Source organism: Lagopus muta, chromosome 26 (genome assembly GCF_023343835.1).
Source record: "Lagopus muta isolate bLagMut1 chromosome 26, bLagMut1 primary, whole genome shotgun sequence".
NCBI lineage: Eukaryota > Metazoa > Chordata > Aves > Galliformes > Phasianidae > Lagopus > Lagopus muta.
In genome coordinates, this window is record NC_064458.1 from 2,561,304 (window position 1) to 2,584,986 (window position 23,683).

Here is a 23,683-nt window from a genome sequence, read left to right on the forward strand (position 1 = left end):
GAGCTGCAGGCACTGACATCCCATGATAGCCCAGCCACGAGCTGAGCTTTCCCAGCTCTAAGGTCTCCAATGATGGGATACCAGCACTGGGCCTGGTGCCAAGCCCAGGAACGTCAGGACAAGGTCCTTCATACAACACCTCTCTTGTGAGCAGAATCAGAACCCAAGGTTCATCCATGGGTCGCTTCAAGGGGGCAGGGGGGACGTTTCTTGCTTTTCCCTCATCTCAGAGCAGAAGAGGAGCTGCAGAGCCGGGGCTGGGGCTGTGCGTATGGACGCTTCGGATCCTTTTGTCTTATTTCTTCATTCAGGGTTTTTTAAAGAAAGGGAATTAACAACGCAAAGACAAACAAATCCATTTGTGGCTTTGTTTTGTTTTCTTTTTTGTTTCTCCTTTCCCATCCTTCTCCCCCGTACATTTCTAAAGGAGAACAAGAAGTCAGGCAGCATTCACCCTGCCCAGGAGGAGCCCACAGCACTGGGTTCACCCACCACCCCACTGCTCATTTCTCTGCATAGCAATAGGCACCCATCCCACCTCCTTTGGGGGCCACGTCCCTCCGTTGCCCAATGCTTTTTTTCCTTCTGACTGAATTGTTTTGTTTTCTAATTATTATCTTTATTATTTTTCCTTTTGCTGCCGCTTCGTTGTTAATCTCACGGGATAGGTTTTACTCTACAGCGAAATGCAATTGTTACTCCTCTGTGTCTTGCAATTATATTTGTTTAAGCTATTTACAAATGCTAAAAAAAAAAAGAAAAAAAGAAAAAAAGACAATAATTAAAAAAAAAAAAAAAAAAAAGAGTCTTATGTGTCAGGCACTTTATCCAAACTGTGCTGTGTGCTCTGGAGTTCGTTCCTTGTTCTTTGCAATGACTCACGCAGGGGAAATTACCAGGAAACTTAACTCCAACAGGTTTTAAAAGAGAAAAAAAAAAGAAAAAAAAAAAGAAAATCTCTATTTGTTCATCCTCTACTGGTCATGACTGTGTTGTATTTCTGCAGCTTTCTGTTTCTTCAATAAATTATTTTCTAGTCATTCACCCCCGTGTCTGTGTGTGTGTCCCAGGGGGCTTTTAATTACAAAAACGAGGATAAAAAATGGTGACCCGGCCACCAGGTGGTTGTTTGCATGCTCTGTCCTCCCCAAGCTGTGGCTCCGCAGCATCCCATGGGCTGTGCACGTCCCCAGAGAATGGTGGGAGGTGGGGATGGGGGCATGGCACACAGCACTGCCACGGGTTTGGGGACCACAGTGCGGAGATCGTGGAGCAAAAACACCCAAATTGGATTCAGATGACCTCAAGAGGAGGAAACCCCTTTGGCCTCAGCGGGACGTGGCCAGGTCAGCTATGGGGGGAGAGCCAAGCTGGGGTTTGTCCCTTGGCGATGGAGCGCTGTGGTGGCACAGGTGTCATTGGTGGTATGGGTGTCAGTGATGGTGTGGGTGCCCTTGGTGGTGCTGTGGGTGCTGTGGGTGCCTTGGGTGCCCTTGGTGGTGATGTGGGTGCTGTGGGTGCCCTTGGTGGTGCTGTGGGTGCTGTGGGTGCCTTGGGTGCCCTTGGTGGTGATGTGGGTGCTGTGGGTGCCCTTGGTGGTGCTGTGGGTGCCTTGGGTGCCCTTGGTGGTGTTGTGGGTGCCTTGGGTGCCCTTGGTGGTGCTGTGGGTGCCTTGGGTGCCCTTGGTGGTGCTGTGGGTGCCTTGGGTGCCCTTGGTGGTGCTGTGGGTGCCTTGGGTGCCCTTGGTGGTGCTGTGGGTGCCCTTGGTGCGCAGGCTCTCCCCTCGGGTGATGAGGCCAGCGTAGCCCTCCTGATGGGAGAAGGCATAGGTGGAACGGCGGTGGAAGGAGCCACGGGGGACGTGGGTGCGCAGCTCCACCGAGGGCTCCGGCTCCCTTCTGGCCTTCCAGCAGATCTTCTGCAAGGAAACAGGGGCCTGGTGACCCTCCCCTGGGGAATCGCATCCATCCCACCACCAGCAACACCCTTACTGGTTCCAGACGCTGGTCCTTGAGGCAGATCCTCACCTGCTGGATGCTGGTGTTGCCTGTGATGGCGTTGTACGAGCGGATGGTGAGCGAGGGGATGGTGTTCACCACCAGGGACAGCAGGACCACCAGCAGGATGTAAGGGTCGGTCAGAGCGTTCTGGGTGGCATCTGTGGGCAATGTTCAAGCAGCAGAGGTGGAGAGGAGAGAGAGCAATGGTGAGGGGACAGCGCCACACTCACAAAGCTGCTAAGGGATCTCAACCAGGATCAAAAAGCAAGACTGCAAGATCATGAAATGGTCAACCTGTCACCCAGGACCATATAGCAAGAGGATCAGACCAAGGGATGTGATACAACCAAGCGAAGCCATGATCCACTGGGAAAACAGCTCCTGGTATGGAGCCCACAGTGGGCTGGCCTGGCTCTGGGAGGAATGGACTGCAGGGATTTGGGGCACCTGACCTGGAAAACAGAAGACAGCGGGGGCGATCCTGAAGGCATCGATGCTCTGGGTCAGGAAGGAGAAGAGGCAGAAGAGCAGCAAGCTGGCTGTGACCATCAGGAAAGACAAGGCAGTCCAGAACTTGGTGTCCAGGATGATCTGCACAGACATACAACTCCTGGTGAAGGCTGGAGGATGTACTTCCATTTGGCCACTTGTCTCTGCCTCAAGGGAGACCATCCTCAGCTGCACTGGGCAACATCACAGCATGCCTGGGGTCCCTTCACCCGTGTTCTGTTTGGACCGGTTCCCTCCAGCCCCTCATCCATGCCAACAGCCTCCAGTTCATCCCCAACACAGGGAGGGGTGCTCACCTCCACGAGGACTGACAGCAAAGCTGAGGTGGCCACCGTGACGGAGAAGGACTCGTAGTCCCCCACAGTCCTGCTGCCAACGTGGTCCTCAAAGGCCCAGAGCGCGATGTAGAAGCTGGTGAGCGATGTGCTGACACCATGCAGGAGCGTCACGCTGAAAATACGATAATTGAAGAGCTTGTCCTGCTGCCCAATGGTGTAGAGCTCAGGGAACCGCAGGCTCTTCTTGGCACTCACGTCCTGCTGGAACACAGAGGGGCTCAAGCATCATCTTCCCACCCTTGGCAGGTTTGCCCTCCAGGCATAGGGGCTGGGTGCAGCCTGATGGTCCCATACCTGCTCCAGAAGACCCACAGAAAGCACGGGGTAGGCAGTGTAGAAAACGTTGTAGAGAGCAAGGAACCAGCCTTCATAGAGAGGCTATGGGGAGAACGAAGTGGCTGTGAGCTCGGTGGTGCTTTGGGAAGACTCGGAAAGGATGCCCAGGCGCTGGGGTGAGGCCAAGTCCTGCCTCAAATCCCATGGAAATCCCTCTGGACTTGTTCTGAGATCTGCATCAGCACTGGGTTGTCTGCAGCACTCTGTGGGTCTTTGGGAGCGTGCTGCAGAGGTGGGGCTGGAGCCACACGCTGCACTGATAACCTTTGTCCCTTAGGTAGGAGCTCCCATTTTTGGGAGAACCTTGTGGTCCATTTCCCCGCGCATTTGTGAGGCTGAGCTGCTTCTCACAAGAGCTGCCGGTGCCTCTGAGGGCACTTCTCCCAGTCCCATGGCCCAAGTGCAAGTAACCAGCTGCATCTCAACCAGGGAGCCCCCAAAAATCAGGGAGGGAGGAAGGAAACCGCGCTGGAGATACAAAAACCCACAGGAGGGCCGCGTTCCGCAGCCACCGCTCACCTGGGCTGTGAATCCACTGTGAAAAGCAAACCAGATTTGGGTCATGAGGCCAGCAAAGGTCTTGTAGAAGAAGTAGCGGAGGAACTTGCAGATGCGGAGGTAAGCCCAGCGGCCGTGGACGAGCAGCAGGCGCTGCAGGTAGCAGAACTGCGCCAGGGCGAAGTCGCTGCACTGCACGGCTTGCACGCCCTCCAGCCCGCTGATGCCCACCCCGATGTCAGCAGCTGCAGAGGGTGTGAGATGGGGGCAGTGAGGGGTTAGCAGAGCCCTTTATCTGTAGCGTTTGGTTGCCCAGCAGATTGCGGCCAGGGCTGACGGGTAAAGGGGAAAAGCCCTCCTGCACGTCCATTGTGTGCTATAGAGTGTGACAGCAGGCACAGCTGGGTGTGCAAAGGGCACAGCCCTGTGCTGGGGGCTGCTGGGGAAGCAGGGGAGTCTTCAAGACATCCCCGTTGCCCAAGCAAGCTGTCCACCCTGCCCCTTTCCATGGTCTTGTGCTTTTCACTCCCTTCCCAGCACAACCGCATTGCAAACTGGATTGGGAATTAGGTTGGAAAATGAGCCAGGGGTTGTGCTGGGAATTGGGTTGGAAGTTGAGTTGAGAGTTCCTCTCCCAGCTCTTCACCTCAAAGGAGAAGTGACACAGTGGAGATGGAAGGTGGGGTACCACCACTCCCACTCTAGTTGGATGCTCTAGCCAAAACCCACCAGCACATCCCCCAGCCTCACTTTTGATCATGTTGACATCGTTGGCCCCATCCCCAATGGCCAGCGTGGTGGCTTTCTTGTGCTTCTTCACCAGCTGCACGATGAGAGCTTTCTGCTTGGGGGTGACCCTGCAGCAGATGACAGCCTGGCAGCTGGTGGCCAGGTCCACAAAGGCCTTCTCCACCACACTGCCCTGCTCCTGGGGGTCCGTCGTCCCATGGCAAGCCAGGTGCTGCCACAGCTGTCCCTTCTTCTGTAGCACCTCTCCTGTCTGCAGGATTGTGTCCTTAGGGGAGAGCACACATGGTTAGAACCTCACACCAGGGCTGGTCAAGAGGGATGGGGGCTACAAGCAGGGAGGATGGGGCTGGTCTGAGCTCTTTTAGCATAGGGAAACAAATACGGGCATGAAGGGAGGATAACAACATTTCAAATTTGGGTTTTATAGAGACCGGCAGGGATGTCACAGTGGAATCTATGATGCTCTCAAATCTCTCTGGTGCAACATAAAAAAAGTTTTATCTGGGTTTGTCATGCAGTAGGTACAGTTTGGGAGCAATTTGTCCCAGTATGACCAGAATCATAGAGCGATGAAGGTTGGAAAAGACCTCTAAGATCAGCCAGTCCAGCTACCCACCTACCACCAATATTGCCCACTGACCCACACCTCTCAGTACCACATCTGCACCTTTCTTGAGGAAGGGCACATGAGCCCCCAGCCTGGGCCAGTGTGGGTGAAGCCCCCATCACTAAGTGATCAGCGTGAGGTCACCTCCTCCTCTAACATTCATTCCCCATCCCAAAACAGGGTTCCTGTGGCTTTTGCCACCCATTTTGGGGTACCTCCTGGTGCCATCCATTGCCTTGGGGCAGAACCAGCCCCACTTATCTCCTTACCACAAAGTCCCCGCTGATGACAAGAGCTCTCTTCTTGTGGCACAGAGGCTCAGGGTGCTGCTGTGAGGCACAGTCACTGCCACTGACGTTGTTGTTTCTCGCCCAGTAAGCCTCGAGCATCTCACTGTGCAAGGAGGGCACATGGGGAGTGTTGGTCAGCTTTGGCCATGACTCGTTGGTTGGCATTTGCCATCTCAAAGCTGGATCCAAGACAGAGCTGGTACCCAATGGTGGGAGCAGGAGGGGCAAAGAGGGGCTGAGAGGGCTCATGAGATGAGAAATCAGCCCTGGTGCATGTGGTTCGGAGGCCAGAGAAGCTGGCCTGCTGCAAGCTGAGCACTTTGCAGCCAAATGTAGGTGCAGAAATGAATGGGGAAGACTGGAAAGGTGTCAGTGGGTGAAGATGGGAATGGACATCCAGGCTGGGATGGGGAAGGAGAAGCATCTCCAGCCCTCCATGCTCGCCCTGCATGGATTCCTATGCCCTTGGGTGTCGTAGAATCACACAATCATTAAGGCTGGAAAAGATCTCTAAGGTCATCCAGTGCAACTGTCCACCTACCACCAATACTGCCCAATAACCACATCCCTGAGTGCCACACCTCTGTGATTCCAGGAACCCCCTGATGTCACGACCCAGAAGGTCAGGATTCCTCACCTCACTTCCTTCTCCTCCAGGATCTCCATGTCATCCGTGAGCAGCTTGCATGCATAGCCAACATTCATTGCTGTTTCTGCAATACAGGGACATCAGTGGGCTCTCGTGCCCCCCTACCATCCCAGGACATCCCCCAGCCCTGGAGGCCAACAGGTGCTGGGACTGTTCTGCACCCTATGCCATCCTGCAGACAGCTTCCCCTGCCTCAGTTTCCCCACAGGTAACGTGATCTGTGGGTCGTGCTATTGTTCTGTATGAATGGAACAGCAGAGCCCCACTGCTGCTTCCTCCCAGGGTCTCATCTGATCTCTGGTCCTGGTTGGGGAAGAAACTGAAATGTGTTGGTGGGGTCTGGGGTTGGCTCCACTGACCTTGTTTGTCTCCCGTCAGCACCCACACTTTGATGTTGCCCAGTTTCAGCAGCTGGATGGTCTCAGGGACCCCTTCTTGCAACTTGTCCTCAATGGCTGTGACCCCAAGCAGCTGGAGGGAAGGTGCCATGACATGGGGCACGGGGTCAGGGCAAGCTGAAGGTTAACCCTGGCTCCAACCAGGGGTCTCCTGCAAGCTCCATCCCCTTCCCATGGGTGGACATGTTGCAAAACCACCCAAGGGCTACCTCCACCTGCCCTGCCACCCAGAGGATTGGTGTCGGGTTGGACTCTTCCCCCTCCATCCCAAAAGAGCTGAACTCCTCCATGCTCCTACCCTCTGTGGGGCCAGCAGGGAGCAGGGCAAGGCGTTCCTCCCCACCCCTGGCCCCATCCCACCTCCAGGTCCTGCTCCATCTCCTCGTACAGCCTGTCCAGCTCACACGCCCGGCCCTGCAGCAGGATGCTGGCCATGCGGTGCCTCCTGCTCCACTCGTCGTACTCCGCCTCGCTCAGCTCCTTGCTGGCCAGGCATAACGTCCTCAGGGTCTCCTCTGCAAAGTGCTGCCAAGATGAGACATCGTGTCCTCCTCACCTCAACTCTGTGCTCACATGGGGTCTGAGGTCTCCTCTGGGCTCTGTCTGCCCCCCACCCCAGGAGTGATCATAGAACCACAGAATATCCCCTGCTGGAAGGGACCCATCAGGATCATCAGGTCCAACTCCTGGCTCCTCGCAGGACCCAAATATCAGACCCTACGTCTGAGAGCGATGCAGAACACCAAGAGGGGATTTGGTGCCCTCAGCCCCTGTTCCAGGTGCATTTGAGGCTCAGAGCGGAAGGGGGAAAGACAGAGCTAAATCCTAAAGCCAGAGTGGGGACAGAGAAGCAGCGGGGCACCCAACCAACCCCTCATGACCCAGCTGCTGTGGGACTCACGTCCAGAGCCCTCTCGGTGAAGTCCTGGTTGGGTCCCCGACCCCGCAGCCTCTCCAGGATCACAGTGTCAGCCCCTTTGGTGTAGAGCCGGATGGTGCCCTGTGGGTCCCTCACTGGGAGGCAGAAAGGACAGAGCTGCTCTTCGCCATCCCCTTGCAAGGCACCACCCTGCAGCCACCTCAGCTCACCCAACACCGACATCCTCTTGCGATCGCTGTTGAAGTCCAGCATGGCCAGCACTTGGAACGTCCTCTTCACCCCCATCTCACTGATGGTGATGGTGTCCTGCGTTCGGGACAGGAAGACGTAACCCAAGCTCCTGGCTGCCAGCACCAGTGCTTCCTCATCTGGAGAAGCCGCCTGGTAAACCAGTTGGTCTGCGGAAGAGAAGCAAGGATTGGGTGAGGAGACGCCGAGAGGAGCATCCCTCAAACACCTGGAACGCCTCAGCCTTGCACCGACGTTACTGATGGAGACCTTGAAGTCTGAGCTACCAAGCTAGGGAAAGTCATAGAACAGAGCTGTAGGAACACAGAACACCTCGAGTTGGAAGGGACCCGTGAGGATCATCCAGTCCAACTCCTTCAGCTCCTTAGAATCATTTTTCTAAACATGTTCCAAAGGATAAAGGTTAAAAAACATGCATTCAGCACAACTGACCCACCCAATCCATCCCATTTCAGGAGCCGTGCTTGGTTTACAGTCATACACAATTTTGCTGAAGATGATTTAAATCCACCAAATCTGGAAATTTAAAAATACGTATTTTTTTAACTTCTGTTGAGTTAATGAGAGAATAACAGCTGTGTGAGTACAGTGTGTCCTTCGTCCTCATTAAGCAAGGACCACCTCTCCCCATGGGACCCCAGCACCCCTGTTCCCAACAGGATCCCAACAACACTCCCCATAGGATCCCCACACCGACCCCAGTGGGATCCCACCCCTGTTCCCAATGGGATCCCAATGCCATTCCCAGTCCCTATCCCTATCCAACAGAAAACCCCAGCCTAGGCAGTTCATATCAAGGATATCACGGCCCCTGTGCCTCGAAGGGAGCCCCCTCATAGGGGACCCCAACCCACCTCCCCTCTCCTCCACCATGACGGTGTGGCAGAGGGCCAGCAGCCGCAGGAACTCCCGCAGCACCGGATCCTTGTTTTGTTGCACTGCTTCCCGGAGCCCCACGTTGTTGGGATCCAACATCTTCTCCCCATGGCAGCTCTGGGTCAGCACCAACCCCTGCAAGAGGCACGGGCAGGCTGTAGGAACCCGAGACACCAACAACGGGGCCACCCTATGATGCTCTGCCGTGGTCATATTTGGCCCCATGCTATGCAGGAGAGGGGAAATTACGCACCGGTGGCTGTTTGTTCTCATGGCCCGTGTCCAAACCTGCCAAAATAAGAGACAGCTCAGTTACTGAAGAGCTGGGAGCATCGCTTGGCAAGAGCTCCAAGCAGCTTTTTTGCTAGGAGGGATTGCTGGGATTCTTTTGCTGGCCAGAAGACTGGCAAGGAGGGAATTTCCAGTGCTGGCCCAGTGTCTGTCCATTGTGAGCCATTGGGGCATTCAGGTTTGGCTGATTTCATTCTTGAAGAGCTCAGACTTTCTATGTTTTTCATGTTGACAGTGCAGGTCTGGCTTTCACCTGCATTTCCAGTTGTCAGAAGGCAGAAAGGATGGTGGCAGTGCTGCTATCGGAGGTGCAATGTGATACACAGGAAGAGGAGGATTGGGTTTATTCCTGCTTAGAAACTTTGCCAAATGGTTTTTTTTTTCTCCTCTTTCCTTTTGTCCCTGTTTGTCTCAGGTGTTTGATAAGGATCTCAGGAAAAAGGAGCTCTGTGCTAAAGCTCTGCCCCTCGCTGCTCTCTAAATGTCACTAATTAAGCACCAAAAGCCAGCCAAGAGCTCGAGTAAATGTAGCAATGAGAGAAGGAAGGAATTGGCAGTTCTGGGGTTTCTGAGGGGAAAAAAAGTAATCTGAATCATTAAAGAAAGCAAAGAGCATCACATGCACCCTCCATAAGAATAAATCATAAAGGGAAGGACGACTTCTTCACCTCCTCCTCCTTCACCTCCTCCTCCTTCACCTCCTCCTCCTTCACCTCCTCCTCCTTCACCTCCTCCTCCTTCACCTCCTCCTCCTTCACCTCCTCCACCACCACCAAGACCAACCCACGTACCCCAAGCTTCCCAGCAAGCCAGAGAAGACAAAAGAACCACAATGACCTCCAGCCAAAGCCTGGCCTCAACCCAACTCTGCAATCCCTACCAACCTGCCACCACCACAAGTTACCGTAGATGCTCCCGTTGACGCAGCACTTCTTGAAGCTCATGATGTTCTGCGTCAAGGTGCCCGTCTTGTCCGAGAAGATGTACTCCACCTGGCCAAGCTGGTCGTTGAGGCTGGTGCTCCTGGCTTTGGCTGGGATGTCCTTGGCAGCATAATACATCTCCAAATCCCAGTTGATGAAAAAGCTGTTTACCAGGTAAATGAATTCAAACCTAGAGTGGGAATGCGAGAAAGGAGTTATCGCCTTCGTCGGTTGGTCGTCCTCAGCCTGTCCACCATTTCCAACGTTGGTGCGCGCGTCTTTGCATCACCATGACACCTTGCTCGGGTGCTGAGCCCCTTTTGTGGCAGCCCCACTCTGTGGCTGCAAGCCAAGGTGCCAGATGATGGGCAAGGGGAGGGAGGGGGGCACTGAGTGCCAGCTGTGTGTGCAATCTGCATCGTTCTTACGTGATATACATGGACATGGGTAGGATGACGCTCAGGAGAATGGTGAAGCCCCAGAAGCTGAAGAAAGCCTGCTTGGCAGGAGTCGTGTGCTTATAGAGAGCAGCGAGGTAGCTGTGTTTCTCTTGGAACATCTTGGCCCAGAACCCTGAGGCAATGGCGAGGCACAGCGATGTGACCAGCAGCACCAGAAAGATCTGATGGGGGGAGGCAGGTTGAGAATGGCGCATCCATCAGAGCCTACCAGACCAACCATTGTCCCTTCCAGCCCTTCTCACTGCATCCCCTGGTTGTGAAGCTGCTTTGAGACCACACAGAAGTTGAAGGCTATCCTGGGCTGAGACGAAAGATCGTGGCATAGAATTCAGCTGAACACATCCACAACAAACAGAGTGAAACCCAACTTCCCCACCTTCCTGACCCCAACCCAAACCCTACTGACCCCAACCCAAACCCTACCCAAGAGGAATGCCAGCAGCCAGTTGGAGAAGAGATGACAACAGAGCCACCAGGAACTGCACCAAGAACTGAGCAAAATACTTCAAGCTTAACAAAATCAGCATCGCCCAAGGAAGCAGTGCCTCACGAGGAAGCTTCTAAGCACCCCCAGGAGGCGTTTGCACAGCTCTTACCATGACCACCAGGCGGTCCATCATGCGGTCCAGCTTGGTTTTCTTCCTCTTGATCTTTCCACAGTTCCTCATAATTTTAGAATCAGATCCTGGGCAAGAAACCGTTTTGTAAGTGAAAATGCAAAAAATGCTCCTTCCACCGCCCTCAGCCCTCCTCTACCCACAGCCGACGCACCAAGAGGACGCGAAGGGACGTGGATCCAGGACGCGACGCAGAGAAATACAGAATCCTGGAGCTGGTGCTCACCTGCATAGAGAACCAAGCCGTAACACGTGTCGGTGTTGCGGAGTTTGCAGCCCCTCAGCAGAATCCTGTCGCCATCGAGCGCGTGCGTCTCGCCTCTCCACTGCAGCACACCAGTGAAGCTGTGCATGCGGCTGTTGGGCTCCTCGCAGCTCACTCTCCCTGGAGCAGAGCACACAGAGCAGGCGTTGGCTGTGGGGGAAACGCGAGGTCCTCCGTTTCCTCCAGAGAAGAGGATTTCTCAAGGGAAAAATCAGATTTCTCCTGTGTGTCTTCGAGCTGCAGGATGGGAGACTCGGGTTAAGGCTGAGCTGGAGCATCAGCCTGCTGTGCCCAGTCGAGGAACCACATGGGATAAAGCACCAAATCCTTAATTCCAGCTGCTGTTGACACAGCATCCTATGCAGGACCAAAGGGGGGGAAAAATCCAGGTTCTGAGCTCAAGTCTGGATGCTCAGAGTTTGATTCTGGTAGGAAAACAGACATTGAGCCATGCGCAAACCCGATGGCCCCCATCCTACCCAACAGCCCTCATCCCAACCCAGTGGCCCCCATCCTAATCCAGTAGTCCCTATCCTAACCCCCATCCTAACCCAACCCTAACTATGCCACTGGGGAAGGGTCTCCATGCAGACCCTTTAGTAGGGACCACCCTCCAGCTCTGAAGGTGCTGAGTGATGGCATTTGGTGCCTCTGGGGACAGAGTGAGGCCGATGGGAGACCTCTGGAGGCTGCCCTGTTGTGACCATGGGGTGGAGGCCACATCCTCACCCATCTGGGTTTCTCACCATCAAAGGCAGCCAAGCTCTCCTCACTTGTCAGCTCCTGGTGGGTGACCAGGAGGGCTTGTCTGAACTTCAGGTTTGTTTCTCTGCGAAAAAGAGTCAGCGAGGGAAGAATGAAACAACCCTACAGGGCAAAAGCACTGTTAATTCTGCTATCGGGCCCATGGGACAGAAGTTGACATTAATTGTTGGGTGATTACATGAGCAATGGTGATGAAAAGCAAGATAGGGAGCTATCGTGGCAGACATCAAGCAGGAAAAAAGCCCCGGCCCCAGAGACCCTGTCATTAAATCATCCAGCAGATGAGCGGGAGGGATGAGGAGCTGGAAGGGAATGGAGATGAGGAGATAGACCTGAGGTCACGAGCTGCTCTGCAGGGTGCTGGGTTTTCCCCAAAAGCGTAGCCTGAAAATTTTCTTGGCCTTCCAATTTTCAAAATCCGTGGGGCCAAATGAAAGGCTCCTTCCATTTCTGCAGTGTCTGTGAGGTTGGCTGTTGGAGGACCCCCCAGATTTCGTGGTTTCTGCAGGACTGCCAGCCTCCCTAGCACTGACCCCCATTTCTGGTGGTGCCCAAGGCTGGAGAACTCAGCCCACAGCCGGGACATCCAGCACTGCTCACCCATCGATGTCACAGGTCTCCACGTAGCAGAGGCTGCTGGGCTCTGAGCTGCACAGCAGGAGCATGTCGGCCTGCAGGAGCAAAGGGAAAGCACCTGGTTGGGTCTCCCCTTGCTGAGCCCCCCCTTGGCACACCAGCCACCAGCCACAGGGTGCTGCTCACTGGGACGAGGCTGTCCTTGTGCAGGCGGACGACGTCCCCAACGCAGACATCGCGCCACTTCTGCCAGCGGAAGCTGAAGGGGAATTCAGAACACGTGAATATTGCAGTCACAGCAGGGTTAGAATATTGCACGGCAGGGTTAACGCTGCATCCATCCTCTGCAGCAGCCTATGGCTCTCCTGGCTTCTTGGGGTCTGCAGGGCGTTGCTGGTTCCTCTGTGGCCATCAGGGCACCACGAGTGGCACAGGACTGCTTTGTCACATCCATACCCCCATGCCTACAGGCAGACCAGCGCTTCTTGGACCTGTTGGGATACAAACATCCTTCCAAAGAAACTCCTGGAGCTGCACCAAATCTGGGGGGCGATGCAAGCTTGCAAGGCCTGGTGCCACCAAAACACTGAACTCAGGGGTGCTCAGCACTCTGGATGCTCCATCACTGCTTCACTGCAAGGAAAGCACGAGCCCTTCTTCCCCAGAGCCCCTTACCTCTCCCCAGACAGGATCTCACAGGGCCTGCTGTTGATGTTTCTGTCACTTTGGTGTCGGCCCTGCGCAGAAGAGAGAAAAAGAATTGGATGGGCCATGCCAGGCGTTCTTGTCCCATGAAAGCAACCCTCTGAACGCCATAACCTCTTTGGGTTCCTCAGCCCCAGGACAGGATCTGCTCATTGAAGCACCCTGGAGATGCATTCTGATGAATGAAGGGGCAGAAGTGCCCCCAAGATGGCCCTAGGGGCCAAACTGTGACTACAGACGTGGATTGGGATATTACAGATATCACTCCTAAAGGAAGGAGACCATCAGGCCACATCCTTTCAAAGGGAAAATACGAAGTGATTTGGATGTTGTAGAGCTGATGGTGTCTCAGGTACATTGAATGATGGCATCTCCCAAACTTTCCACAGCAAAGGAGCCCGTTCTGCTGACCACCCCTCAGTACCCACGCTCACAATGTCATCCATCAGGTCCCGTAGGGCACGGATGGTGAGAAGGCAGCTCAGGGGGAAGAGCAGAGTGTACCAGGGCAGCGTGGAGATCTCAGGAAAGGTCTGGGGAAAGAAAAGGGCACCTCAATGACCAAACTCCCGTCCCGCCATGGGACACCTCGGGTCCCAGCTCTCCTCCTTAGAAGGGCCCAAAAAAGGCAGGAACCAAGCTAAGATTTGGGGACGGTAGGATTTTTGTCTGGTAGTTTTCTGTATGATCTTATTTTATATCCAAACCCAACTGATTTAAAGGAATCATATTTTATCTCAGCTTCAGCCACTCAGAGGTCCTGAAATCCGACGAATGCTACTGCAGATCGATGCCCCTGCCGCCATCTTACAGCATAGGCACAAAAGGGGAACCCACGTCAGCTCCAGATCCCATCCTTTCAAAGGTCAGAGGTGGGAACACAATGTCCCTACAGATGGCCGCCCTGCTCCGAGCACCAGACAGCCCTGCTTTGGTAACAGTCCCTCACGCTCGTGCTTCTCCCTCGCATCCATCTCACCTGCAGGAGGATGACGAAGACAAAGTAGACGTTGGCCATGCGGTGGAACTGCTCGTAGAGGTTCAGCGGGAGGAAGGTGAGGACGTTGTACTTGGCCGTCTTAATGGCATTGCCCTGCCAAAATAATGGCAGCTTAAAGCCACAGCGGGGGCCCAGCACCAGAAACGGCCCTCGGTTGGCGCCGCCTGACTCACCGCGTATTTCTTCTTGCTCACGCAGAAGGCAGATTTCTTCCTGAGCTGCTCGTGGTGGGCTCTGTTGTTGGCCTGCACTTCCCAGGTGAAAGCTGGAGGAGCTCGTGGTCACCCAGTGGCTGTGCTCAGCCACCACCCCCTGCCCTCTGGGGACACTGGGACCCGTTGTGGTGCTCATGGTGAGCTGGGGAGACGCGCTTCCATGGCGCTATTATTAAGGATGCTTGTTCCCCTTCTGATGCTCTTCCTGCTACCCCAGTGTGGGCACCACCAAGCTGGGACATCCCAGCCACGACCCCAACTCCTGCACCCATCTGATGGACCACCTTTATTCCAGTCCTCCGTTCTACTGCCCAAAGAAAGGAAAATCCCAGCCCGCGCTCATTGCGCACCAACCTGGCTGCCCCTTCTGCTCACGCTCACAGCCCAGGGCTGGGTCCTGCCCGTCCATGCTGCCACCTCTACCAGGACCTGGGGACAAGGACACAGAATACCCGCAATGCTGAACCACAGCGGGACCCACTGGGATGCCCTGCAGCTGAGCTTCACCCCTATGGGGCAGGACAGAGAAAGTGCAGTGGCATTCTTAACGTTTGAACGTCACAGAAGTGGTGACACAATGGCATTTCCTTTGGAAGGTCCATCACACATGCTGCCTTTATGGGTTTACTCCAAGGTATTGGTGTGGGGCTGGGCCCCCCGTGCCCTCAGGTTTGGACTGCGGCTCCCTTTCAGCCTCATTCTGCGCTCTGACCACTCAAAGATTCCTCTCTAACGAAGACACAGGAAATCATTGAAGGAGAGCCTCTCCTCACATCGCCATCGCACCCATCGTGCCGAAGGAGCACCGCCCTCACTGATGACGAGATTCCCCTCCACTCACTGACCTCCCCACGGGGTCATTAGGGCAGATTAATTAATGTTTGTGCAGCTCTTCGTGATCCCGACACGTCAGAAGCCGGCAAGGCGTAAAGCATCCATTACCCCATCATTTAATAACCTCCCCCCCCCCAGGAGTCCATCCCTGCTGTTTCTCACCTCATTCCTCTGATCTCTTTTTTCCCATTCTTCCACAGAAGGATCTCCTCCCATCACTCCCAATGACACAGGCTGATGCTGGGAGCCCCACAGCCCCACGCTCACTGCAGAGCCCACCTCACCCCACACCAAGGTGACCCCAAAAGGGCAGCAACCCGGCTTTGTCCAAGAGCTCGGACCAAAACCCAAAGCTTTTATCCACCACCAAAGGCTCTGCTTTTGTCCCTGCATCCTAAGTGACCCCACCAGCTCGGCACATCCGTGTCCTGAGGAAGAGGAGGATGCTGCAGAGAGGTGGGATGCTGCTGCTTTGCTCTGCTCCAGGACGTGGCTGTGACATCCACAACCCCCCCACGTCCACAGCGCTTCCAAATCCCAAACCCTGACTGCTGTCACCCCCTGTGCTCTGCTCCCAGGCGATGCCAAACGAGCTCACTGCTCATTAAGCACCTGCAGACACGGGGCTCTCCGAGGAGCACAGCGAGCTGGGAATCAGCGCCTGCACAGAGCACAGAGATCCCGACCCCGCAGCACGGGACCCCGCAGCACCCCGATGGCAGAGCAGGAGAGTGCCCCACACGCAGGGCTTCCAGTCAGGGGTTAAAATGCAGCCACTTGAGGCGTGATCCTGGTTAATTAGGGTCAGAGCGAGGCGGAGCTGCCCTGTGATGAGCACCGGGTGTGGATCGGAGCGGAAACGCCCGCGCATCCCGGCAGCTCCTGCCCAGGGAACACGTGGGGCCGTGAATTTCCCTCCTGCTGCTCACCCTGTAACTGCACCTGGATGATGCTGCTTTGATCCGACCCCACAGGAAAACACAGCATCCCCATCCCCATCCCCAATCCCCATCTCCACTCCCATTCCCAATGCCATCCCCATCCCCATCCCATCCCCATGAACCCAATCCCGGCCAGGCAAGGACCGAAGCGGTGTCCAAACGCCCTCCAAGGCAACACAGACAGACGCAGCCCCCAGCACAGCCCCCCGCACCCACTGGTGCCCCGGTGCGGGTGGAAAGAAGGGCAAAAAGGAAGAGGGGAAAAGCGGCCGCAATACCTGCGCCGATCCCGGCCGTGGCCCCGCTGCCTGCGCCCTGCCCACGCGGGTTTGTGGGACAGCCCCCGCCACACCCCCGGCACCGATCCGGCCCTCCTGGCTGCTCCCCATGGGGCACCGCATCCCCCCGGCACCAGGGAAGCACGGCACAGCCCTACATCAGCTCCCAGGGGAGATGGAAGCCTCAGGCGTCGGGCACGGGGCTGAGCTCCCCCCGTTTGGCACCAGCGCCGCGGGAAGGAGTGGGGATGGGCGCAACCCCACTGAGCCGGGGGGGGCTCTCAGGTTTCGGCCCCATAGGAGAGAAGATACAAATCATCTCTTTGCTCACCAAAGCTTTGTTGTCAGGACCAGCAACCCCCAGAGCCGCACCGCAGCGCTGAGAGCTCCGTCCCAGCACAAGTCCCCACCGCTCCGGTCCCGCCGTCGTTAGATTAATTGCTCACCGCAATTAACCGCAGAAACCCGGAGGCGATTAAGCAAGTGCTGGGCTGGCAGTCCATAAAGCACTCAGCGAACGCGGGAGCTCCTGAACAACGCATCCCCACGCCGAGGTTGGCACCCAAACCGATGGGCGCTGCGTCCTTCCAGCCCCACTGCAGCACTGTGGGGCAGGGGAGCGGTGTGGGGTGAGGGGGAGGGCAGTTGTGGGGTGATGGGGATGGCAGAGCTGCAAGCTTGGGCTGTTCTGACATCCCAGCCCCATCCACGGGCAGCACATAGGATAAAACACATTGCCACTGAGGTCACCTAACGGCAGATTCGTTTTTGATTTGAACTTTTTACCTTCACCTCTTTTCCTCCGTGCTGAATCAGCTCTGCTCAGCACCTGAAGTTCCTGCCCCGCGTGGGAGATGGATGGGGCTCCTCCAGGCACTGCAAGGGGGGCAGGGGCACGAGCTGGGATGTGCCCACAGCATCACCTCCTCGCCCCCCACGGAGGCAATCAGGGAGGCAGCAATTCGAGGGATGCTCTGGGATGCACCACCAGGCCCCACGTGGAGGTAAAGCAGAGGCAGACGGGCAGCGTGCTTCTAGTCAACACCCTTTTATTAAAAACAATTACAAAAAGTGACAGGTTACAACATTTATACACAACCCAACGCCTCCGTGCGGCCACAAACCTCTGCTTTACAGCATCCTCCCCCAAGGGCTGTGGGCTCAGGGGCTGCTCAGCACCCGGAGCCTCTCGCTATGGGGCAGCAATGACAACACGTGGCTCCAACTCTCAGCCACACCAGTTGTGCCCATCTCCTTCCCGACGAACAGGGAAGGACCCACAGCCCTCCCTCCGGGCTCTGATTGCACTGCAGAGATGCTGTGCGGCCCCCAGCAGGGCACAACCCCAATGCGATGGGGGAAAGCTGCTGCAGGAGGGCGCTGCTGCCACCAGGAGTGAAAACAAACGGGATAAACCACAGAAAGGCAAAGCAGGAGAGAAAGCTTCCCTCCCTGGTGAAGCTCTGAACTGTGTTTCCCTGGGTCTGGGTGGCCAGCGCTGCTCCCTGCAGGGATGGGAGAAGGCTGGGAGGAAAACACCCACAGAGGCTGCAGGTGGAAACCCCACGGCTGCAATGCTGCCAGGGCAGGGTGGTGTTGTGCCCTGTGAGCATCGGGGAGCAGCAGGAGCTGCACGGCTCCAGTGGGGGGAAAAGAGGCTGGGACCCCCCCCCACTGCCAGCGGATGGAATGCAGAGCGAGCAGCCAGGGGAATCCACTGCTGTGCACAACACTGCTTTCGTCCCGGGGCGCCTGACACAACAACAAGGGAGGCTTCTGCTTTTCTGAAAGCTCCCAACATGTAAACTAGTTAGAAAAAAAAAGAAAAGAAAAAAAAAATAGGAGCATTTTCCATCTATTGCTTTTGCTCTGGTGCGTATCGGGTCCCTGCCATCAGGGATGGAGCAGGGGGGAGTTCTGCACATGTGCACGGACCATTCGGGACCCTTCTGCACCCAGGTCCTCCCCAAAACCTTGCTCCCAAACAGCCCAAAGCGAAGCCTGGCTGAGGGGAAGGACGGCCCATCCCGACCTGCGGCAGTGCCTGCATTCACTGCTGCCCTCCTCAGTGCAGCTCCTGCCCTGCAGCCCCCTCACATCCCTTCGTGGCCCATCCCAACCCATCGCAGCCCCGTCTCTCTGAGGTCCAGGCAATGCCTGACACCCAGCCCGGCCTGCAGTGCCAGGCTGCCAGCACTCAGCAGCTGCCCAGCACTCAGCAGGGAGCTCCCTGGCCCACCTCGCTGCAGCCCTGGCTGTGCAGCACAGTGGATCGGCCCTGGATCACACAGGACGGCTCCATCTGCTCTCGCCACTCCCTGCTCACACATCAGCTACAGAATCCACTTTACAGCCTCCTGCCCAGCTCTACTCCACTTCCCACCCCTCTCCCAACACCGCAGGAAGAGAACCTGCTTTGGACTAGAAAAGCAATTTAAGTTACGTTTGGGAAAAAAATAACAGTAACAATCTACCTTGAACGGAACCAGAAAGATCCTTCTGCACGTATCCAACCTACCTCTACGAGCTTCTCGAGGAACCACGGAGTTCCCTCTAGCTGTGCTGCTCAGAACCACCTTGCCATGCCTATGGGGCAACTGCTGGAGCACAGAGTACCCCTCAGGCAGAGAAAAGAGGGTCCGAGAGCTGCTATGTGGACACAGGGACCTGCAGGCAGCCAGCTGGTGCCCTCAGCTGCACCACCAGCAGCCCATGAGATACCTGTGAGTGCACGGGGAGCCTGGGGTAGCATGCTGCTGCGTACGGGTGGACAGTGTTACTCTGAGCATTTATTGCACTGCTTCAAAGAGGTGGAGGAGGAACAGGAGGGAGAGAAAGCGCAGGTCATCGTTTCACTTTCGAGTCTTCTTTGATCTTCCAGATCATCAGCTCCATGCAAGCCCTGGCGTCCTCGCTGGAGTCGTGTCCTTCCACTGGGGACAGAGACAAGGAGAGCAGTTACAGCCTGTGCTGCACAGGGCAGCCTGGTCCCTGTTTCCCCACACCACCTCCCCACTGCCCTCCACACAGCAGTGCAAGCCCAGCTGTGATCACACTGAACCACAGCCATGGATTTGGAAGAGCTTCCAATGAACAACATGCGAGTGCAGGACTTGTGCCTGGCTCAAAGCAGGGCTGAAGCACTGCTTGTCTGTAGGCCGCAGGGCTCCTGCCCAGCACTGCACCTACACTGAACTCAAGGAAGACAGACAGGTCAATGTCAGTTTGCTGGGAGAGCAAGGAAGATGTGACACAGCCCTGAGAGCCGCCTCTGGCCTCGTCACACCACTCCTCTGCCTCCCACGTAGTGCACAGAGGGAAGCAGCAAGGGCTCAGAATGAAACTCTGGCACAGGTGGCCTGTTCACAGCTGCCATGCAGACAAAACAGTGGGGACAGGGCCTGGGGGGAGCAGGGCAGGAGGCAGGAGGAACAGCAGCCAGGTGGGGTGGGACACAGGGCCGTGCTCTCAGCCCCCCTCGCTCTCACCGTTGTCCTGGATGATGCGCTTGAGGTAGTCGGCCATCAGCGTCCGCAGAGCCCGTTTGTAAGGCAGGCCCAGGCGGTGGGGAAAGACGATCGCAGTGTCCACCACTGTGCCATGGATAAGCTGCAGGGAGGGAGCAGGAAAGAACCTTGTTTATTTTCCTTCTCCCCCAGGGACGGGCACTCCTTAGGATTAACCACATGAACGCAATCTTCCGGTCAACCTTTCAGCTCCACGCAGCTCTGGTGCGGAGCTCCGGCCCAACCAGTCCTGCAGGAGGCTCTGAATGAAGCAAACCCCTCACTGCCTATCAACTCCCACAGCTGTGCCAGCCAGCACACTCACGCCCTCACAGCCCTGCCTGCCTGCACACCGAGCAGCACAGTGCTGCTTCGGATCGCACAGCTCAAATCCAGGACAGGTTTATCCTCGCTGCCACAGCCTGGAGAAGCCAGCAGAGCCCTGAGGTGCAAGAGGGAAATCTGCACACCTGACCCGAGCTCTGCCATCCTCAACACGTGGCTCAGACAACCTCTTCCTTTCCCTCGACTCTTCCCAGCACAGCATGACAGTTCCTGACCCCCTCAGTAACAGTTCCATTGCCCAGCTCTGCCAGTGCCTGCAAACAGCTGCAGCTTAACAGAAACAACCTGCAGCTTAACAGAAACAACCTGCAGCTTAACAGAAACAACCTGCTACGGCTCTTCAGAGTGTAAAACTGCCAACATTATGGATAATCTCCCTCAGACTGCAGTCAAGTTTGGCACCCACCCAGGCGTGCAACGATAATTACTTATGTAGATCAGGAAGACCAAGGAAGCAGGATAATGCAGCTTGAAATAAGAATTGAAATGCTATCACCATTTGGAGCTTGCCACGGCCATTAGTGAGATGTCGACTTTACTGCCACAGCCTTCAGCCATTACGACTCGACGTGGCACTGCCTGTCACACTGCTGCATCGCTCACAGCTTCGTCCTCTTGGCAGAGCCCTCCGTGCTGGGAGAAAGCCACGCTTCTGTAAGGCCAACGCAGTCACCTCGTGCTGATAGAACTGTAAATAATTTCTTTTTACGATGGTGATGAACCCTCTGAGAGGCTGGGGTAAAGGGTGCCACTGAGAGGTAAAGCACTTTGCATCCATTAAAACCTCCTGCTTCCGAATCAGCGCTGTGGGCTGGCGGTCACAGCTTGGCCACCAGAGCTGTGTGATAAAGGATGGCTGGATGAAGGCCCACGAGCACTGACTGCATGTTGGTTCCTGCTGCTGCACGATTGCCTCAGTGACCCCAGCCAAGCCCCCTACGATCTGTGCTCTGAACGCAGCCCTCCCTCCAGGACAGCAGAGATGTGTGGACTAGACTGACGCAGGCCAGGCAGGAAACAAGAGAGCTGAAAGGTCAAAGCAGCTTGATCAAAGAACACCACAAATCCCAGCAAACAAGGCAGAGAACTTCATGGGTGTTTTAAAATCAAGTGCAAAGGCAATAGAGACCTGAACTGCTTCTACAACAGTTGCTGTGGACACCCAGAGGGCACAGCAGACCCCTGAGCCTGCCCAGATCCCAGCTGAGCACAACGTCAGGCAAAGGGTGCTGACACCAACAGAGGAGTCTTGGCTAAACAGATGTGGCTGAATGACAGAAGATTGAAGCTCCGTCCTTCCAGCCAGCCCTGCTCTGTTCACCTCTCCAACGGATGTCTGTCCTCCTGGGGACGGTCACTGGAGCTGTGCTGAGGTCACAAGTGACACACATGACAAATCCTCCACTCCTCCATCTTCCCACCAGCTCACAGACAAGACAGACCCCTGAGTCCTCCAGCTTGGAGATGAACATCTCCTAGCAGCAGTCACAGCAGTCACTAAGGTGGGGAAGAACCAGAGGGAGACTAAAAACATGCAGATTACCTTTAGTGCAAATAAATCGCTCTCCAAGCTGTGCCCTATCAATATGGTGTCTGCACTGAACATGTTCAGCAGGACGGCTTGGACATCCCGCAGGGTGATGCTAGTGTTCTCCAGGTCCTCCTCTGTCACACCTGAGAACCTGCAGTGCAAAAACAGAGAGGAGGGCTTCCCTCACTGAAGGACCCAAATGGTTCCAGCCATCAGGAAGTGGAGGTCATGGGATTTTCAGCCAAGTGCTCAGAGGAATTCCCCCCAGGTTACTGGTGCTGACCCCCAGAAAGCTGTCCTCACCTGGTGTTGTAGTCCACCACCTTGGTGTCTGGTTTGACAAAGGTGTCATACACCACTTTCAGGTCAGAGTTGATCACCGTTACTCTCGTCAGCTCCAGTCCCTGCTTAGTGTAGCACTGCAAGCAAGAAAGCAGACATGAAAATAAACGTGTGCCGACCTCAGCACGGGGCTCACAGTGCTGCTGAAGTGCTGCAGCTCCCAAAACACAGCTGCTTCAGCACACCGAGGCCAGCCAGCAGCCCATGCTCGATGTAAACCAACTGGCTACCACTTCTCAAGGGTACACGTGGTCCTCAAAGGAAGCAGACAATGCCAAAACTACTAAGAGCTAATTTCAACATAAATTTAACATAAACCTCTGTGATTTAGAGTCCACAGAAAGGAGAGAAGGTGGCAGAGGAGAAGAGCTTTCCTTCTAACACAGCTTTCATCCAAAAGCCTCATTTTGTGCCTGTGCTGCTGATTGGGGACTCACCATCTCACAGTCTAACGCGAAGATCCCGGGGTAACCATCAGTCGTAGGCAACTTCTCAAATGTCTTCACAAAGCCATCAAGGCTCTCTTTCCGCCCATCGTGGACATGTTGCTTGAAGGAAAAACAAAGGAGAAGCGTGTTGAAGGAAGGAAGGGGCAAGAAACCAAAAACTCATTTTCAGAAGAGCCATCTGCTTGAAGAAAACTATTTTTTACAAGTGATTTCTGAAGGTTAATGAGGATTAAGGGCTGCCTAGCAGTGGGTCTGAGAAGTTCCCCCTAAAAGCAGTGTGACCAGGTGCAAACCTGGTTCCTAAGTGAGATCAGAGCTAGAGGCATCCCACAGACAGCTCACATAGCAGCACTGCATCAAGTGCCTAAGCACGAGGAGATGGCAGCAGCTTTCAGTTCAGGGCAGCATGGCTGGGGAAGGCTCACACTGTGTTACTGCAGGGATCTGCTCTAACTGCTGGCTCCTGGCTCAGCTCGTGGCTGAGGCATGCCCAGCTGCAGGATTCTCCCATCAAACATCCCTGTCCAAGCACAGCCCACAGATGGCAGGAGAAACCAGGATAACAAAATGGCAGAAGACATCAATGCGTGCCTACAAATAAAAGCCACTGTATTCCAAAAGCAGGCAGCTCACAGAGAACGGAGCTACTGTCAAGCAGTGCTCAGTGCAACCAACAAGGAGCGTTTCCAACCACTTGTAAGCATCCCTGCTAGAGCTCTCAGGTCAGTATGCTTCAGCCTGGGAAAGATCCCTGTGCTACCAGGAAAACTCAGGCAGCGCTTTCACCAATGGCCTGAGCCTCTGCAGGGCTGAGCTGCTGCCTCAAGAGCTGCTCCTGCTCCGTGCACAGCCACAGGTCACACATCACACTCAGCCTGTCCTGCTGCTGCTGACGGCCTGCTGGTGTCCTGCTGCACTGCAAGGAAGCAGGAACACTCAGCAGAGCGCAGGGCAGAGGCCGTTGCTGCCCTTTTGCCCACTTAGGTGGTTTCAGGTCAGGTGGAATTGCTGCACCACACCCTGCAGTGCTGTGCCCTCTGCTTCACTCCCCAGCAGCCTGATTGTTCTGCAGGTTTTGTTTATGCCCAGATCTCAACGCCATGGTGTGTAATCACAGCGTGTGCTCAGCCTCCCCCTTCCTGCTTCTCGCTCACCTCACCCTGCAAGGAAGCAAACCACACTTGGCAATGCCTGAGGATGAAGGCTGCAGAGGACAAACTGGGGCAGCAGAGCTGAAACCTGCTGGCAGAGCGGTAAC

The 23,683-nt window shown here is 55.5% G+C and overlaps 2 protein-coding genes across 2 annotated transcripts in view; both read right to left on the bottom strand.

The window, feature by feature from the left end:
* Positions 1-1,328: 1,328 nt before the first annotated feature.
* Positions 1,329-15,780, bottom strand: ATP8B3 (ATPase phospholipid transporting 8B3). The gene is made up of 28 exons (XM_048927233.1): positions 15,646-15,780; positions 14,554-14,628; positions 14,158-14,249; positions 13,964-14,077; positions 13,419-13,517; positions 12,955-13,016; positions 12,466-12,538; positions 12,304-12,374; positions 11,685-11,767; positions 10,900-11,058; positions 10,653-10,741; positions 10,024-10,217; positions 9,504-9,785; positions 8,360-8,496; positions 7,466-7,654; positions 7,278-7,390; positions 6,737-6,901; positions 6,338-6,449; positions 5,967-6,042; positions 5,309-5,432; positions 4,433-4,697; positions 3,704-3,927; positions 3,143-3,226; positions 2,807-3,046; positions 2,453-2,591; positions 2,028-2,158; positions 1,552-1,918; positions 1,329-1,351 (listed from the first exon to the last, which is right to left on the bottom strand). The coding sequence occupies exons 2-28, from the start codon at positions 14,606-14,608 to the stop codon at positions 1,329-1,331; spliced, it is 3,762 nt and encodes a 1,253-aa protein (XP_048783190.1). The 5' UTR covers positions 14,609-14,628; positions 15,646-15,780.
* A 1,511-nt stretch (positions 15,781-17,291) lies between these two features.
* REXO1 (RNA exonuclease 1 homolog) overlaps positions 17,292-23,683 on the bottom strand; it is a 35,243-nt gene continuing 28,851 nt past the window's right edge. Inside the window, exons 12-16 of the mRNA XM_048927590.1 lie at positions 22,414-22,524; positions 21,938-22,053; positions 21,647-21,785; positions 19,741-19,861; positions 17,292-19,185 (exon numbers count right to left, since the gene is read on the bottom strand). Of these exons, the coding sequence (XP_048783547.1) occupies positions 19,097-19,185; positions 19,741-19,861; positions 21,647-21,785; positions 21,938-22,053; positions 22,414-22,524 (576 nt within the window). The 3' untranslated portion in view covers positions 17,292-19,096. The remainder of the gene's footprint in view (positions 19,186-19,740; positions 19,862-21,646; positions 21,786-21,937; positions 22,054-22,413; positions 22,525-23,683) is intronic.

Bases quoted from the DNA above. Each gene is read 5' to 3' on its own strand.
- ATP8B3 (XM_048927233.1), bottom strand. From the start codon at position 14,608: ATGGACGGGCAGGACCCAGCCCTGGGCTGTGAGCGTGAGCAGAAGGGG. The intron at 12,375-12,465 runs GTGAGCAGCACC...TTGCTCCTGCAG, and splicing joins ACAAGGACAGCCTCGTCCCA to GCCGACATGCTCCTGCTGTG. The intron at 3,227-3,703 runs GTGAGCGGTGGC...TTCTCCCCATAG, and splicing joins ACAGTGGATTCACAGCCCAG to CCTCTCTATGAAGGCTGGTT.